General features: G+C 39.1%; 1 protein-coding gene across 1 annotated transcript in view; it reads right to left on the bottom strand.

The window, feature by feature from the left end:
* Nucleotides 1-19,437, bottom strand: part of SEPTIN7 (septin 7) — a 78,887-nt gene that overhangs the window by 20,242 nt on the left and 39,208 nt on the right. The window contains exons 5-6 of the mRNA XM_062505746.1: nt 6,062-6,168; nt 12-112 (exon numbers count right to left, since the gene is read on the bottom strand). Coding sequence (XP_062361730.1) covers nt 12-112; nt 6,062-6,168 — 208 coding nt within the window. The remainder of the gene's footprint in view (nt 1-11; nt 113-6,061; nt 6,169-19,437) is intronic.

Genomic DNA, 19,437 nt, shown 5'->3' with positions numbered 1-19,437 from the left:
GAATGTCTTACCAATTACTATTATCCACAGCATCTCCAAATCCTGGTGTATCAACTATTGTAAGTAGTAACTGAACACCACCCTCTTTGATTAAAACTTTTGACTGCTCAACCTGTAAAATGAACACAGTAGGATTAACTTTTTAGCAGTTTAGTCACCTATCTTAAACACTGGGAAAAGCATTCAATGATTAAGAAGTCTGACAAAGAATTGCTAACTTTTGTGCTTTGAAGGTACACTCTGTGTTTTGCTTATAAAATCCCAGTAATTTTACAATAATTAATTTTTTTAAAAGAAAAAGGTCATTATTTAAATAAAGCCAGTGATAGAAGAACCTAATAAGTATATGGGACATCTTAGTATTTAAATTCCTGATTAAACAGGAAAAACTTTAATCAGGTGTTAAACTTGATAAAGTTGCAAACTTCGGTCACTTCAAAGAAAACGACACTTTTCAAAACTAATCCTTCCTGAAAGCACCTTAGACACTGCTAGTCCTGTTAATGTGTTTTTAAGAATACATTTATTCTTCAGCTAGCATAATGACTGGGAATGGAATCACGAAGTGATGGTTTCCTATTACAAACAGAATTATACTGCAAAGTAATACAATCTGGCTGTAATCTGCTGAGCTAGACCTCATGTGACTGTAATGGATTGGGATTCTGTTAGCTCAAATCACTGATGGAAACCTGCCTCAGAAGGCAACTGCATCAGCACAAGGAATGATGCAAGATCTGGACATGAGAGTTCATGCCTCTAGTTGTGACCACCCATTCGCAGCACAGCTCAGGCAGCTTGCAGTGAACATGTCATCAAAAAGATTAAGCATGTCGTAACAGACAAGATCAAGGCTAAGCAACACATGGACAGCTACTCCCTTCTTCCTACTAATTTCAGTAATTACTGATACTGCCAATGTCAGGTCCATCTGCCTGAGAAAGTGTTGTACACCACTGTCATATCAAGTGAGATGCACAGCAGTATAAAATGACAAACTCAATGTTGGCTTCTTTCCAATTGCTCAGACATTTAATCACCCTTTTTTCCCCTTGATATTAAAACAATTCCTATTAAATCACCAGTGACGCTGTTTTCTATATACGGATTCAAGAAATCAGCCATGTAAACCATTTATCCAGAACTACACAAGAGCTGGGAGACTCAAGGTGATGCTACCTTGCTGCTCATTGCTTAACATTTCTTAAGTCTCACAAACCCTAACTGGGGAAAGAAAAGAAAGTTCTATTTATAATAAACCCTACCTGGATGGTCTCTTGACCAGCTCAAGATTTGAGAAATATCATATTAATGCTTCTTAAGCTCTTGCATATCCCTAATTGTTATAGAAGTGAAACAGACTCTCACAGCCACACCTGAACCTCGTTGCAAACACTGCAATCACCACTTGTATGATGCAATGTAAATCCACAAGATAAACTAACACTGCAGAAAGTCAAACTAAATCTCTCTTGCACAAGCAAAATACTGGTTTCAATTCAGAAGAGAATATCCAGAACCACAGAAAACAGTAACTACCTACAAAGAAAGTTTCATATTTAACCTCAGTGTATGCAGTACACTGTTTTTATCTACTCATCAGAAGAGATCCTACCCAAGCTGGATCAGTCCCTTTTGCTGTTAGTTCTCAAAGTGCTAATGGCTATCAGAATACTAGTCACAGAAGTATGCAGGTTGGGCTGGAGTTCAAGACCACCCAATTCAAACTCCAACATGAACAGGCCTTACTGCAAGGTTAGGGTGGTGTAAAAAAACAGGAATTCAACCAAACAAAACTGTACACACATGAGCCTAAGTCACCACCAAGTTACTCTTCCACAAACTATACAACTCTCATCCTTCCAAAAGCGTGCAGCTAAAAGCCATGAGAACCTAGGAATGCATGCACTGCTTTAGAAACAAACATATGTTTTAATTATGGTGAGTGTATTTTCCTCCATCCTCAAGAGTTCTATCAAGAAATTTTATTGCACACAATTGATATCAGAACTCAAGACAGTAATCCCCTGCTATGGTCAACTCAACCAAGAGCTTACTACAACAAGCTTTAGCACACAAGAGATTAACTTCTGATTCCTTGCATTCTTTTGGCTATTTTGCATATTGTAACTACACAGCCTTCCTATTACCAAGATCTCTGCAAGTATAAAAAACCCACAACACCTGCAGAATACTAGACATGATAATGTTAAGAGATGCACTCTTGCCAAGAGCCACAAGGTATCAGCTTTATTCTCCAGCACAAAAATTCTCAGCAAGAACTATTAAACTATTACAGGCTCACAGTGGAATGCTTTCACAAAAGAAGCAATTAATAAAACATTATTTTGAACATATGTTTATAACAAAGGAAAAGAACGGTCAAGAGATCTCAGAAATGTCATGCCATGCATTTTCCCTGATTCTGCATGCTTGTAAAATCTAAGTGTGGCTGAATTTTTGAAGTCACCTTCTTATAAATGGTCTGCAGCAATTAAATCTCTGCACAGTGCTAATATTTTACTTGGTGGTGAGGATTTAAATATTTTTCTTACTTTTCATAAATTCATGTAGGTATCTTGCTATCAGAGCAGGGTTTGCACAAACCTACAGAACAAGAAACATTAGCTAATGAATTAAATGTCCTGTGCTTGTGCTGTGGACAATCAATCCACATTCAGGATATATTGTAAGCAGTAGATTTTTCTGGCAGGAAATAGTAAATGAAGACTCTGCTACAAAGCCTCTGCAAAGTTGCATTTTTCTAACCTAAATGGATGTGTCCATACATGGTCAAAGGCAGAGAAAGCAGCAATATCTGGAAAAGATCCAGAAAATCACTGTAAACTAATGCCATTCACAGTTAAGCATCCAACTGCATCCCATCATCTGATTTACAAGTATTCCCAAGGGATTCATGGAAAACATTAGTTCAAGTCTTGGAATGCAAGACTTTGTAAGAAAAGTCTCCTCCAAAAAGCCATTTTCCCACGCACTCCAGTCAGCTGGGTCACACCAGTCTCCTTGGCAGCTCCTACACAGTGTTCACCACTTGCTGCTTGTTACTGCTTTTTATTGGATGCAAGATGTCTTTGCCACTCTGCATTTAAGGCAGTCAGATAATGATCAGAGAAAACACATTCAATACCCACTCATTTCTGAGTATGTTTCCTTTGAATTCATCTAGCACCAAATCACTTACTCTTAACAGTTTTTCTACATTTTCTAGGAGATTAATGCAAAGGACCTGCCTCACAAAACAACTCTAAACTGCAATGGTTCTCAAGCCCAAACCACAGTTTGTTTTTATCTATGCAAGAGCCTCTTACACAATTCCAGATCAGTAAGCTGTTCCCACTGTACAAGAACACATGATTATTACAAGCAAGATTTGAGGATGCTCAAGTCAAGTGGTTTCTCATCCCTACTGTACAAAACCCCTTCATCAATTGTCAACTTAAAAAGGCTTTCACTGGCAAAGAGTACAAATCCAGTGGATCCAAACAGCTACTCCCACTGCTTATTCTTTAATATTTGACAGGAAACACCTCCACCTCCTACACATTGCTATCACGCACAATTTTCACGCTTGTAGGGGGAAAATTTTTATGCTCACCTACATGGACAATGAAACAAGATAGCTTCCATTTCTTTCTTAAAATGCTACACTGAATTTTCATTCATCCCAAGGAACTGAAAGCAAGGTTGCATTACAAGTATACTAAAAAAATACTTATTAGATAAAGTCATAATTAGTTTCCAGAGGGGAAGATGGTCTTTAAATGTATTTCATTTCCACCATATTATTTTCTAAGTCATGTCAGACTCCAATTCACTGTTGAAAATAGTTTTGGCAGCCCCTTGGTCTCAGTATTTTTCCCACGCAGTGGAAGTTAAGAAGAAAATGCAATGGCTTTGCAGCTGGAGCTCTCTTCAAGCCCTTTTCTTTCCCTCTCCAGCTTTACACAGGAAAAAAAGAAATCATTAATTGAGGCTTTCTGAAAAGTATGTCTTTCTTAAACCAGTAAATCAATACAAATCAAACAACTCCTGATGGTCAGAATGAACAACAGATCATTAATCTTGCCATGTAACAGATGAAAGTACTTAACTCAAATTCTAGAAATTCCAGTTTTTCTCACACGGATGCACCTTTAATTAGGGTGGGAATGAGTTATTTTTGAAAGATGTCTTGGTTTGTTTTTTTTTTTTTCTTGTTAGCTTATGTACAAATTCTTCCAAAGATTTTTCCCAATTGAAAAAACCAAAAATCTTCCAATGACAGGGAATCCAACCCACAGTTATTTAAAGTAAAATTAAATAAACATAACCTGAATTGGTTTAGCTTCAAATGTAATCATCAGCAATGAGATCATGCTACATCTCTTCCAATAAAAAAGGTCATCCATCTATTTGGTTTTCCAACAGTCATTAATAGGCTCAATATTAAGCATATTATATGAGAGTGTAACTTCTTGTACATCTCTTCCAATCCCACTTAACATCTCTTTCAGGTAAGCTTAACCCTTATTCAAATATTCAATAGTCTGATCCCCTGTTAACAAGCTTTCAAGTCCATTTTGTCAGTCACTTCGGTTTTACATTAAACTGATAAAATAGCCTAACAGATATGAACAAAGCTTAGAAACTATAAATATATTGTTAATCAAATTCTGGATGTTCACAAGTTTTCCTGCAAATAAAAAAAATTTGATATTCTGCAATGAATTTATTTTGCAATAGTATTCAAGCTTTAACATTGAGCTAACTGATAAGCAATGCAATTTAAACTTCTCAATATGGACACAATAACTAACTTTTTCCTTCTACTGTGGTAATTATTCTGACATTTGATTAAAGAATGTCTTAACCAAAACCCCAAACAAAAAAAAAACCCACGGTCTCACAAAGCAGTAAGGATAGTAGTTCATGGCAATGGAACTTAATTACTTGACTCCAATGAGTAAAAAAAACCACTTTATTTTACAACTTCTGTTTAGCACCTTGCATACTCCCCTGACTCAACACAGGGCTTCATCACTTCATGACAACTCTCTAATTGCCCAGTCACTTCAGCCACAGTTGAATTTTGCAGCAGAAGGAACTCTGTTGGACAACAGCAGCAATGGTGAGCACCCTTGGCCCTCACCTATACAAAGTAAGATTATCACAAGCTATCTTCAGTGAAGTCTTAAGCAAATGCACATCAAAAGAGGTAAGCAGAGTTCATGCATCCTTATTCAGCTGCTCAGCTATGGAAGCAAAATGTACCTCACAAACACAATGATTTCCTAAACTACCATAATATTACTATTGCTTAGCATTAGTTGTTATTTTTAATAATCTTTTTATAGCACAGAAAACATACTCCTTTTCTTGAGAGAAAATATTATTGATCAGTAGCAAGTTATTACAAATAACGGAACACAAAACAAATGGATCAACTTCAGTTTTTCAGTCTTTGACGAAATACTTCAGTTGCATTATGCACTTGCAGGAACATTGTCTTTGCCATCATCTTTATATAAGTCTAGTTCTTGAAGCCAGACAGGTTCACCCTAGCCCCCGATGTTTCAGAATAACAGCTTGTAACAGGTAAACAAGGTACCACTAAGGATATAGTCTGCAGAAGGCTCGCAGATACTTTTATACCCAGGACTCTGCATTTCTATCAAATCCTTTAATATTTGGTCTCTAAAAGCCTGCCTTAAACAGACAGGTCTTGCTGCACATCTATGTAGTTCTACAGATTTCCTCTCTATTTTAACTGATAATAGATACTACACTTTCAAAAAGCTCTGCACATACATGTGCTTTTTAATCTACAGGCAAAACACAAAACACTTCAGGGCTCCCACATTTCTACAGGCTACAGGTTTGAGAACCCAAAAGTTCTGTTGTTCAGATACATTGAAACACACACTGAATATTTCTTAGTGGTTCACATCATGACTGAATGTATCTTGAAACTCAGGCGCTTATGTGACAACTGTACATAACATTACATTACTAAAATGCAAGTCACAATATTCAGGCTGCTCTTTTTTTCCCCCAAACATACCTGTACAGTCTTTTTAATTCTGTGTGAAGGACCTGGATACTCTGGGGAATACAATTCTGTTAAGAATAATGAGTTGATTAATGTTGATTTTCCCAGTCCAGATTCACCTAAAAGAAAACAGAAAAGTTTCAGTAAAACCAGGAGTATCACATCAAATATAAACATTTAGATCTGTATTTCAAAGGCCCATTAAACAATACCTGAAAATGTGCGCTCCACTCTAAGACTTTGAGAATCTCTAATTTTTTCCAATTTCAAGGAAAACCTTTCAAATCCAACTGTCACTGTTGGGCTTTATAAACAGTATTTTTTCTGATTATAATGAGTGCATTCAGCACTTTTGTCCATTGCTCCCATTATGACAGGCAAAGATGATATTACATTAAATTTTACACACAAGCTATTTTCCTCGTATAACTCACTGTAATACCAAAGCAGATACTTAATACAACTTATTCAAGTATTATTTATTTAAGAGTCTTTATTAATGTGGAGGGAAGAAAGAAGCAGGGGTGGGAGTGGGGGGAGGGAGAAAGACTGAGATTAGTTTGCTATAATAATTAAAGCCACAAGAGATAAAATGAAGTTTCAAACTACATGTTTTGCCTGGGAATTTTATTTGGATTTTATTTGGGTATTTTTGGCAATTTGTTCATGAGCAACAGTAAGTCAGCCTTGCTGAAGTACCTGGAGACACTTCTGCCATAACAATCCAAGCAAATACAGGTAAACAGCCCACAGTAAAGATTACCCTCCATTTACAGCTCTACAGAGACAAGGTCAGGAATTTCAGATCAACTACTTATTATTTCAAAAGAAAAGTCTTTCGCATAGGTTTTTTGTTGTTGTTGTTAAGAAACTACTTCAACACAACAATTCACATGAGCAGGAGAACTACAGAAAAAAAGTATAAAAAAATGGTGCTTTCTTTCTGTTTAAGTTTCATACGCAGTCTGTCAGTACATTGACCTAAACAGAAATAGAGAAACAGAGAAATTTGCTCTCACACAAACAAATTTGAGGGCAAACCATGTACTTTCACTGAGAGAGGAAAATGACCTGAACTGGGCCCATAATTGAAAGGTAAAACTTAACTAAAGCACTAATCACACCAGCCCCAACAAATATCGTGTTGATTTAGAGACTAAACAGAGGAAACTTCCAACCCTGTCTTGAGAAAAATGTCCTGGGTTAATGCAAAAGAGTTACATAACAGAATGCAGTTAGGAACTGTCTCCTCCGTAATAGGTACGTGGGTTTTCTACACGAGCTGTCTCATACACAGCAGCCATCTCTATTACAGTGGTGTAGCACAGAGTGTCAGCAGTACCAAGCAGAGCAAACTCATTAGCTACACTGTAAACGGATTAGCAGCTGATGAAACACTGCAAACCAGAGCTCCTGCTGTCTTGTCTGCACTCGAAGTAGTGCTTGTTCTTCAAACCTCACCCTCTTGGAGAGATAAGCTAACCCCTGCTTCGAGCAGCAGCTGTCCACAGCCAGGCTCATGGGCTGCAGCAGCCAAGGAAAAGGAAGATACTCAAGGTAGAGTGTCAAGATAGCAATGAACACTAACCCCACTAGGACAGGTTTATGTAAGTCAGCAGGGACATGCTTGCTGACAAGATTGCATCACTGCCCTGCAGATTTTGCCTTTTTCCGTGGTCATATGCATGAGACACTTATGAACTCTGTAGTAAACACAGTGCCTCCAAGTCTGGTTATAAAGGACATGCGTTTTCTACTCTGCATTTGCAAGACTTTAAGGGCAGGGTCAGCTGCAGCCCAGAGGCTTCCCCACCAATTCTGCAACAGAACAAAGCTTCTGAAATGCACAACTTTCCAATCTCATAGGTGCATCCCAGTTCAAGTTTAACCTCCATCTCACAACCTTGCTCAAGAGATACATACCATTCCAGTTAAACTGAAGTATTTACCCACCTAACGGAGCTCTCAAGAGGGTGGCTCTGATTTTGAAATGTACAATTCATATCCTTTCAGTGACTTTCACTTTTTAACTTGACCATCATCTTGCAAAAGGCACCCTATTACAGTATTGAAGAAAGATTTTAGCATCAGATTTTACTTCAGTATATAAAAAGGGGTTGCCCCTTCTCCCTTCTATTAGGGCCACTGCTGGTCTTAATACGTTAAAGTATTTCAGGTGAAAAACACTGAGAACAGCCACTTCTCCTGAAAATGAGTGCCTGTCAAGTTGTCATTGAAACTTAACATATGGAAGTAAGATTTTCAGCTTCAAAAGAATGTGATGGAAAACCAGCAGTTTGCCCTAGATGGCTTGGGCAGCTGTAGCACTCCATACAAAGCAGTCCCTGAACTGCTGAAGCATTACATTCTGACAGATCCAAGGTTTGTTTCCCTCCTCACCCTTCATCCCCCTCACAGATGCAAGATGCGAAGACAATTTTGAGCTGAAATTAGCGAAAAGAAAGTATGCTAAGAGTATTTATGCTCAATCTTTTTCCCAAAGGTGCCCAGCATTTTAGATACCCTTACCCACCATGGTAACTTTAATCAGCCAGTGCAGGTTATAACAGTTTTAACTGCTACCAGTAATTGAAGCATTACGTGTAAGAGTCTGCATCAATGCAACAGTCCTGAATGCATGCCTTAAGACCATGTAAGGGTCAACATCTGCAACAGCAGCAAGAAGTAATAATAGCAAATAAAACAATTGCACTGAATCTGTAGGCAAAAACTCTAACTGGAACACTTAATATTGCACTATCAGAAGTCATGCTGCATGCAGTGTAATAAAACAAGTGCTTCTCTGATGACTACAGTGAAAACAGAATTAGAGAGACCAACTGTAATTGAACATTCTAGCAGCCTTTCTGGACATACTGAAATATTCTAATCTTCATTAGAAAATAATAAGGAAAAAAAAGGAAGAAAAAATTCAAGCCCCAACTAAAACAACTCCCCCCAAAACCCCCAAACAAGCACACACAAAACACCCTTAAATCCACAGCCAAACAAAACTCTCTATCCTTCCCAAAATTACCTAAAAGGATTTCCTACTGGAAAGGCTGGGAAATCAGCTTCCATGCATGCAACAGGCTATGAATACAACTAAAACCCGCAAGGGAGAACAGATAACAAGTGAGATTTAATTTTTTCTTCACAGAAACAAAAAGATACATGCCAAATAAAATGCATTTTTCCACTTTCAGTAAGCAATTCTGATGAGATTCTGCCCTTTGACCATGAACTGACAATAGGATGCAATGTAATAGAACCTTTTCAGCAGCAATAACTTCCAATCAGTTAATTCATTATGATGCAGTTAAACCTAGGTGCCTAATTTAGTGAGAGATATTTTCAGTAATTTGTTTAAAAAAGAAAAAAAGGAAAATATTTATTTTGCAGTGCAATCCTGAATCCAAAAGGTTAATTATCTTTGGTATCCAGGTACTGCTTTTACCTTGCCCTCACTCTCCTACTAAATATTTCACATAGGCTTCAAGTTCTTCTAAATATAATTCTTTTTCTTCATTATTTTGTGTCTCATCTTTATCAGCAACTTAGTGTTTCCAAATGGTAACATTTTATCAAGCCGTTTTATAGTAACATCCAAACACTTGGACCTGGCCACTCTTCTTGGTGGAAATAAGCAAATAATTTAACTAACATACTTTTGTGAAGGAAGACCTTTTATGAGCCCTTACAGAACTAGCAAAAGTTCCAACTCTTCTCAAGTCCATGAATTTCTAAATGGCTGTACAAACAGTGGAACTCCTCTTATACACTTGGGTTAACAATTACCTCTTGACCATTAGCATCTTTATAAAGATAGCCCATAGCACATCACTTTAAATTATCTTTGGATAGCAAAATTTTTACTTCTGTCAACAAAACACTGATCAAGTACTTTCCTTTTTTTCTACCCATATAAGACTAGCTGTTAATGAGAAGGGAAACGAAGGAAAAAACCCCAAACCCAACACATTCAGTCTCCTCTTTTATATCTTAAGCATATATATGTCAAACTTCTGGGGGTCAGAGGAGACCACTGGGATGGTTTGCAAACCATGTCAGTAGTCTCCAGAATAGTATTAAAGCACGTAAGTAAAGGAAATGAACAATTAAAAAACTGGAACAATGGTGTGCAATCCGAGGAAAGCAGTGCTCAGGTAAAAAAAAAAAAAAAGTAACTAGCTTAACTGAGCTACATAAATCTTTCACCTTCATTTCCAAATCCCTTCCCATAAGTGAACCAGAAATCTTAGTCTGTGATGATCCATTAGAAAATCTACCCACACTAACTTGCTCCCATCAGTTCTTACTATGACTTTATTACTACAAAAACCTCAATCTGCCAGCATCTGCTCCCTGTGATAACAGAAGTGAACTGCTACCCTTAATGATTCTTTTTTCATCATTCATTGCTGTGGCACATTGAGAATGGCATCTTTTCAACCTCCTCCAAATTTCCAGCCCCTGCCATTCATACTCAAATATCAACAAGAAAAATGGACAAGAAGTCCAGTCCAACCTAGCTTTCTTCCAGCTTTATTTGTAACTTCTGGTAGAGACCACTGGCTTCACAGGCAAATATTGCCCCTCTCAATAATGCATCACACTACATCTTCTAGATACTACAGCATTCTGAAAATCCAGGATCAGTTTTCTTCTATATTTTTAGAATCTTGTTTTCTAAAACTCAAGCCCTGAAAAGGGCATGGCTTGCATTCTTAGATTTATAATCTCATTGTGAGAGCTCATTAAACATATCAAGTGATCAAGGTGACTAACCAATCTTGAACATTCTCAGCATGCTCTCTGCATGACTTCATACCTCTTCATTATAAGTTACTCTTGCAGAAGTAACCAGAAGTTTTCTACTCTTCACTAACAATTACTTGGCTATCTACCAGAGAAACAGTATTTCATGCCTATGCCCTCTGACAGTCAACTGCACCACTGGGAACATGACCACAAGTGTACTTAGAATTGCTTTCCCAAGCTCCAGGTGGGACTACAAGACTGTCAAGGAACCACCCACCAGCATGAAAAATGCTTTGCAGCACTGGAAACCAAGACTTCAGTTAAATTGCTCAAAGTGATTTGCTTCATGTATCATCACCAAGGTGTCCCAGTGTCCTGGTTTGAAAGACAGGTGTTTGCTAAGGAAAGCAGAAGCTTCCCTTTGGACTGAAAAAAATGTGATTCTTCCGATTATTATAATTTTGGAATTAAGAGAGCTCTCAGGCAAAGATATGGGGGTAGGAATAACAGTTCTTTACTAGTATATCTAACAAGACAAACAAGAACAACAACAGCTATGAAATTACCCACAGTAACTCAGTCCCAGTCCTTTCTGGCTGCAGGCACCTTTTCCCTGAGCTGCAGTTCCCGGTGCTGGGGGCGGGCAGGTCCCACAGAGCTGCAGGAGGGCTGGGGGTGATGGCAGCGCTGTCCCAGGGGGAGAGAGAGATGGAGAGAGCCCTCCGCTCACGGTGTCGGTCCCGACGCTCAGCAGAGTGCTGGATGGTGGTAGTTCACAGCGAGAAGACAGCCAGGCAGGGTCTGATAGTGGTTTCCCGACGCTGGGATGGCCGAGATGGAGGAGAGGCGGCGATCGTCCTTCTCGTCCGAACTCCGCGGGGGAAATGGGCCGAGGCCCAGCCTTCCACTTCCTCTTCTGGCTGTTTGAATCTCCGGGGCTTACCTCTTCCCTCCCGTCCCCTCCCCCTTGTCACCAGGGCCCAGTCAACAGGTATCTTAGCATGACAATGGGGAAAATTCCACAGAGGGAAAAGGGAGAGAACTAACCCTCAACACCCAGCCTCTGTCACTGTCTCTATTAACCTGACACAGCAAGAACTGCAGATTCACTGACTGTTGAGAGAAGGCAACTCATCCCAGTGGGACTTGTAGCTCATTACAGATGAGCCACCAGTAAGTCCGTGGTAACCAGGTTTACACAAATTGCACAGGGCTTTTGGAAGCTTCCACTGCATTTTAAGTAGACATCTGTATTTAGAGTTCCTTGATACACTCAAGCATAAGCTGCAGTTGCTTCACTGCTTTCTCAGAATGAAGATATCAAACAGTATGTTCCTCCTGTGATGAATTGCATTTGACATCCACGAAGAGTTACTACAAGGGGATCAAATTCAACAGAAAAATGCTGTACTTCTCCACAACCTACATACAAAGAATGCTTACATCAAAGTATATTTTACTTTTAGCTGGGCAAGTTTTTTCATGGAATTTTTCCATTTTATAAATTCTAATTATTGTGACAGTTTTTGCTTAAAATATAATCCCATTAGTTTGATGCTGGTGACAAAGAAGAGTAAAAAGCTAGTCAGAAGTCATACAAAATAAAGCATTTAATCTTCTTTCATCCTTGTACTATTCAGAGTTTATGTGCACAACAGCACCTGCAGCTCTATGCAAATGTGCAATGGCTTTGATGGCACTGTAACATGCAGGTTTTTGCTTTTATACAGAAGGGAAGCGACATGAATAATCAGAGAACCTGAACTACGGTGAGTGGTATGATGGAACCATCCTTTTGCCGAGGGGGATGATGCTCTGCCATGTCATTCTAGACAACCAAAAAAATGGAGACTACAAGATGCTTTTAATTTCAAGTCTGATTTTAGAAGCTTTCGCAAAGGCTAGGTCCTGTCTTCAGTGCTCTACAAAATATAAACCAACATTCCAGCAAACATGTAAAAATATCCAAATGAAATCAGTCAGGAGGAAGATGGGAGCAGGACCAGGCTGCTGCCACTTATCTACTTATCTGTGTAGGATGGTGTCATGTGAAATCTTGCAAATGATCAATTTTGTCTTTTATAGACATTTATAAGCGGAAGAAAGCCAAAGTTCCACCATTTCACATCTTCAATGTGAAGCATAAATTATAGATGCAACGCATTTAGAGCCACAAAGATGCTCCTAGCAAAAGAGAGGAAAAGAGAAGTCTAGCAGCAATAAATTAATTTCTGCCTGCCAGCAACTGCATCAGCGGCAACATAATTTCAGCACAGCATACAGCAAGATAATTTAATCAACTTTCTTAGAGCAGAATTTAAAGTGCAATAACTGAGGGCAGACTCTTGGCATATCATTCTTGTCAAAAATGACATTTAAATAATTCAGAAAAGATATTAGCCAAAGCCATTAGGGATGGGAAATGCCTCAAAAAATATTGCAACAGATTCTACATTGGGTTTTCCAAGTACTATTGTTTCCTCTCAAAGCAGAAGCAGGCCCAGGTTTCTACAACTGACAGACTAAAACTGCCACAAAACATTGGTTTAACTTCATGGGTGAAATTTTGGCTACTGCCATGAAAAATGGTCCCCTACTCCAAATCCAACTCTTACATTGCAATTCACAATGCAGCATGTGAGGCAAGAAGCGATCCAGCACATAGGGATTCAGGATGGGAAAATGAGGGGGAGATGACACCTGACAGACGAGCTAAGTCAAATACTCTCCTCTCTTTCTGGAAACAAGGGTAAAAATCTTAATTTAAAAAACCGGACCTCTTCTCTGTCACAAAAGAATCACCAACAATTCACAAGTCAAAGAATTTGTGGCACTTCCTGAAGAAAATAGTATTCCCTCTAATTGCATATACAGGCTTTGCTCCCGATAAACAGTGTGTCTGCAAAGTAGCCACTTAGAATAGGACATTATTCAACATGAGGCAAGGGAAGCAATCTTTCAGCATTTTGGACAAAAACTTTGCAGTCCAGTAAAACCAAGGAACCAAACCCACAAGCTTCTCTTCACTTTTAGTTCTTCAACATTACTGCAGTTGACAAAAACACCCCATGGCATTGGTTCACTCATACCTAGTACCGAGAACCACTGAAATGCAAGTCTGAGCTTCAGAATTACAAGCTGTCTTGGTTTAGTTTGAATTTCCCAGCCAACACACCAAAAAATGTCATCATTGGTGCTTGCCAATTTTAAATATTTACCTTCTGTTGTGAAATAGAATTAGGAGCAAAAGCAAAGCAGGCCTAAAACTTAAAAGGGTATAAAGAAAAACTTTATTAACAACACAAAGAAAATAATAATAAATTCAGAATAGATCTTCAGACCACTCCCTCCTTTCCCTTTTCACACCTTCTTAACAACATACAGAGACACTTCAGTCAATTCCTTACTTAAATAATCTTTTTCAGTTCACTTTAGGGAGAGGAGTTTTTTCTTGTTCAACTATAGGGGTCTTTTTCAAGAGAGGAAAAAAACAGTTCTTTTCCTGACTTCACTTTTTTCATGAATAGCAGCCGCCCAGGAATCCGCAATCATGAAACTCCTCCCATCTTCACAGCCTTCCCAGAGCTGTGCTTGTGGGCCATGTCAAACTCACGGGGTATTACTTTTAAGAATGAGCTGCTCAAAGGCAAAAGTTCTCTTCAGCTATCTTCTCTCTGTTCATACTTCATTCCCAGGAACAGAGATCCCCTTTTTCCCTCGGGGCAAAGGATCCTCCAAAACACTTCAAACCCCACCCTCCCGTGTCTTTTTCCATGGTTTAAAGGAATTTTTTAGTGTAGTACAGTCCAACCTTGTAGCTTACAAAAAGATTTTTTAGCCAAACTTCATGGCGTCTCCTCATTCTCCTCCCATCTAAAAACTTAGGCTACACCAAAGCCAATGAAGTAAAAGCTTTCTGTTCTTTTTCCTCTCGCCCAAGGAAGGATGGAAGGTCTGTAAGTCTTATCCGATCATTGGAAAAGTTAAAATTTCACAGAGAAGTTGCAGGGGTTGGGCCAGGCCATGCTGAAACTGTGTCAGGATCTCAGGCCGCCCAGGCTGCGCTGGGGGGGGGACGGGGGGACGGGGGGGGCGGGCCACATAAAAACTGCAATGTCCAGCCAGAGGAGAAGTCGGTGACAAGGCTCTGGTTCCATGGCTGCCTTCCGGTGCTGACTGCACCCAGCTCCAGCTGCAGCCCGGGGGTTCTCCCTCTGCCCTGCCCTGCCCAGCACACAAAGCCGCGGGGGCTCTCCCGAACCGGGCCCGGCTGCCTCCCCCCAGGGCCGTGAGGGCGGCTGGGCGGGCTCGGCCACCCCAGGGCTGCTCCGAGCCGGGGCAGGGCCCTGACGAGCCACGGCCACACCCGGGGGAGGGCCTAGGATCTTAGCAATGGGTTTTTGCTTCTTTTTGGCTACTGAGGCCCCTGGTTGGAAACGGGGCCCAGCAGCTTCTCAAGCCCACCCCTGCCTGGTCTGGGCCGCATTGGGAGGGGGCCCAGGTCAGTGCCAGGTCAGTGTTACCTTGTGAGAGGCCGGAAATGAAAGAGAGCTTTTCCCAGCGTTTACTTGCTTCAAATGTGATTCACAGAGTGAATTAAGTTCTCCAGTTGGTTTCTCAGACTATCAACAACTAAACCAGCCTACAACTGGTCCCATCAATTGACAGAGGAAGTTCTCATGGAGAAAAACTTCCTAGTATGACGTCCTCCCAGGTGCTTTCAAGGCATAACCAGCACACAAGCTCACCATTATCAGCTGCAGTCCAGGCTTGCCAAAGCTTACCTTGCTTTGTTTTTTGTGTTAGGTGAAATAAAACTCCTGTGTCTGATTAAGCTGTAGTCATACTGTAATGCAGCTTTAGAGACATTACAAGCAACAGGAAGTTGTCAAAACTGACCTACACAGAAATCTGAATGCACAAGCTCTCTGTGAAGTAGCTGGGTTAAAGAATTCCAACTGGAAATGACAGCAGCCGCAGAGTTCCGGGACAAATCTTCTATGGTGAAACCTTATAACCAGGATATACCTTCAATTTTCACAGGCTTTTACAAAGCCAAAATAAACAGCCTTCAAAAGAGAAGAAAAAAACCTTATTGCTTCAAAAATCAAAGCAAGAGTAACAGAAACTATTGTGAAAAATGATAAAGCAGGATGATCTGTTTAAGGCAAGAAAGCAAATATCTGAGACCACCATTGCTTGGTGCGAAAGAATTACACATCTAGAGAAAGTTGCAGAGCTGGACTTACTCTCTGGATGCAAATACAGGGATAAATAGAATTGAATTCCCTAATTATTTAAAAAAAAAAAGGGAACTATTATAGGAACATGAAATTTTGAAACTTGTCATCTCTACATTACTGCTGACAACCAATTGTACAGCATTTCCAGTAAATATTTGCTAACATTTGCTGACTAAAGAATGAAAGATATATTAATGAACAGAGATCGCAGACGAGTCACAGTAGGCTCTTTCATTACTTGGACAGAAACAAAACCAACACAGCGATCAAAATGCTGATGAAAAAATAAAGAGTGATGGGGTTTACTTAATCTTTAGGATTAAAACGCTAGGTACAGACAGATACAGGGCAAACATCTCAGAGAGCGTGGCATGCATGCAACTCAAGAACAAGAAGCTCTGCACATCACCTTGAGCAAAAGGAGAGAAAGGTGAAGCACTTTAGGCATCTTCCTCAAAACACCACCCAAGTGATACATCTAAGGCATGAGTATCACAGAAAATTTTAGACAGACAAAAACCAACATTATTTTTACATGGAACATAATGAATCTCTACAGAAGAGTACAAAGAGCACTTAGATTGAGTTACTCAACACTTCATCAGCTCTTACACTAGAACAAAATAAAAGCTACTGGAAGTATATTGAGTGCTCTCAAAATAACCCAAATGAGACACTCTGCTATTAAACCCACAAAACTTTGTCAGAGGACTTAACTTAGAACATTTATTGTGGTAGTAAAAATTTCTTTCAAGATCTTATACCTTCCCTCTTGATGCCTTTTCTCTTTAATATCCTTGGAAGCACTTTTTGTAGCTGGAAACTATGTTATGACAAACCCCTTAATTGGTACAAGTGGCAAGAGGAAGATAGAGACAGAATTCTGAAAATTCACCCCAGTGATTTTTTTGGCAATAAGGAAAGAGAAATAAGGGCAGTGTTGTCTGGAAGTTAGGAAAACTCTGCAGTTTTGGTCTGGTGTTAGCCAACTCAGGAGCAAGAGGATCACAGAGATGTGCACTCCTAGATACACTGCTGCCACTTTTAAGCAACCTTGGAAAAACATACTTTTGTCTCCATAAGACAGCCTCCACTAGTATTGCAAAAATGGGTATTTTAGCTCTAAAAAAGGACGAGGAAGGCTGCAATAAGCTTGTGTTGTCAAGTCTTTTATATACCCTTTTTTTATATGGTAACAACCATTTTGCTTAAGTGCTAAGCCACTGTTTGCAAATTGCTGCCACCACTTTTAAGTTTTCTAATAATGACTTACAAGAAAAGTGAGCTGCTTTTGTAGCCATCAACAGAATCATCTGTTTACAAAGTGAAAAGAAAATGGAAAGGGCTGATAAGGTGATGCCCTAAAACCTGTCTAGAGTGCTTGCGATGTTTTACAGCAGTTAAGCCTGAAGGACACACATGGGAGGTGGACCACAACTCCTTCTGGAATTCCTGCCAGCTACAGAGGACACAGCCCAGAGCCAAGGACACTGAATCTGGTAAGCCATAGGCTTGTCCTTTACAGAAGGTGAGAATGACACACAATGAGTTTAGTCAAAAGAGATACAAAACATAATTCTTAAAATGTTTTTTCACATAAATTCTTAGATCATTCAGTCAAATACAATGCACAAAAACCCCTAACATGTAAGTAAGTGAAAATCTGACATGCTCTTTTCTATTTCAATGCCTGCTGAGTTGCAGCTGTTTTGTTCTGCTCTGCCTGGCACTGATGTAGCAGAAAAGTTGTGAAAATACTTGTCAATTGTCAATTTCCTTTATGTTAGCAACTTCATATCTATTCCATACTTTAACTAGCAGTATGTCTCCAAGACCTAAATAATAAAGAAAGTTTGCAACTTCTTCTTCACGACAATGTAAAAAAATTAACTTTAATTAACTCTAATTAACCCTTTTAATACAAACCATCAGTTTCACCTCATCTTTTATTTCAATATTTATGCTACGCTAAGGCTGTGTTGCATTATGGATTTCAAAGTTATTTGCTTCTACAGGGCTAGAAGGACATGAAATGATCTAATAATTTCTTATATTACTTAAATTAGAATACAAGGATATCACCTTTGCAGTACTATGCATTTTTGTTTTATCCAAACTTCAAAATCTGAATTGAAGAAGTCTAATGTTGCTCTCCCATAGAAAAAATCTTCCCACACCTCATACAACATCTTTAAAAATTCATTTGAGCAATTATCATATTCCTATTCAGGTCTGTTGTCCAAAATGATATATCAGATATACATTTCTCCTGAAATAGTCATTTTAGTAATGAGACTTAAAAAAAAAAAAAAAAGGAAATTACGTTTAACTTCAGGGAGGCATGGAAGTCCAAGTAAGATAGACCTGATTAACATGTAGGTATTTATTTACAGTTCATATGTGAAAGCTCCCCATTTGGGGAGCCATCTGAAAATGCACAGTACTAAGTTTTCCATACTCCACAAATGTTTGATTTAGAAACAAACATCCTGATTTGCAAACACATAACTAGTTTAAAGCCAAGACTGCACTATGCTAAAGGATGTGTCATTTACAAACTTTTAAAACCAAGAACAAATATTTTCCTTCATCCCACACCACACTGGGCAGCAGCTGCAACAACCAGTGCTTGAAATAAGTGTAAACTCAAAAGCATGTTGCCAAAGTACAGAGTTATGTACCTCCACATCAGCTGATCTGATGCATGACTTAAGCTGAGAAGTGCTACAAGTTGTGCTCTTCCCCTGAGCTCTCAAAAATTTCAGAAGCATACAGAATTCACAAAGTACAGTTTTTAAAAATGTATCTAGGAATAATTTTCAATTCTACCCTACAAGACAGATGTATGCATAGCCTTATTTAGTATTTTTGTAGGAAGCTATCCATAGGATAAGCTGCTCTTCCAATTAGAGTCAAAATTCTTCAAGGAAAAATATCTCTGACATAAACACACATCTTCTGTACAACCACGACGTTACATAACACTCAAGATTTTTAGTCAAAACATTAGTTCAATGCAAGCAAGGCTCAGTTCGACAACTTTCTGAAACAAATGCCTCAGGACTGTCATATCAACCAGTACTGCCACAAAAAAAAATTTTAAAAAATTAAATCCCAGCCTCCATGCCATTCCTCTGTGCTCACACAAGATTTTCCTTTGCTGTGCTGCAAGTAGACTGAAGACTAACTTTCCTAGCAGCTCCCAGAAAATACTCCAGCTGGATTTGCACACTAATCCAATTCAGGCCAAGTGCTATTAGTTCCTACAGCAGCAGCACATACTTAGGCCAGGTTGAAATCTGAACTTCAGTCTAGAGGAACCGCTGCTGTTGTTGGATCACATTTTTTCTAATTAAACTAGGAGGACACTTTATAAATGCCACG

This window comes from Cinclus cinclus, chromosome 1 (assembly GCF_963662255.1).
Source record: "Cinclus cinclus chromosome 1, bCinCin1.1, whole genome shotgun sequence".
In the NCBI taxonomy this organism is placed as follows: Eukaryota; Metazoa; Chordata; class Aves; order Passeriformes; family Cinclidae; genus Cinclus; species Cinclus cinclus.
Note: the sequence above shows the minus strand (reverse complement) of the source record. Positions and strands in the feature narration are given on the sequence as shown.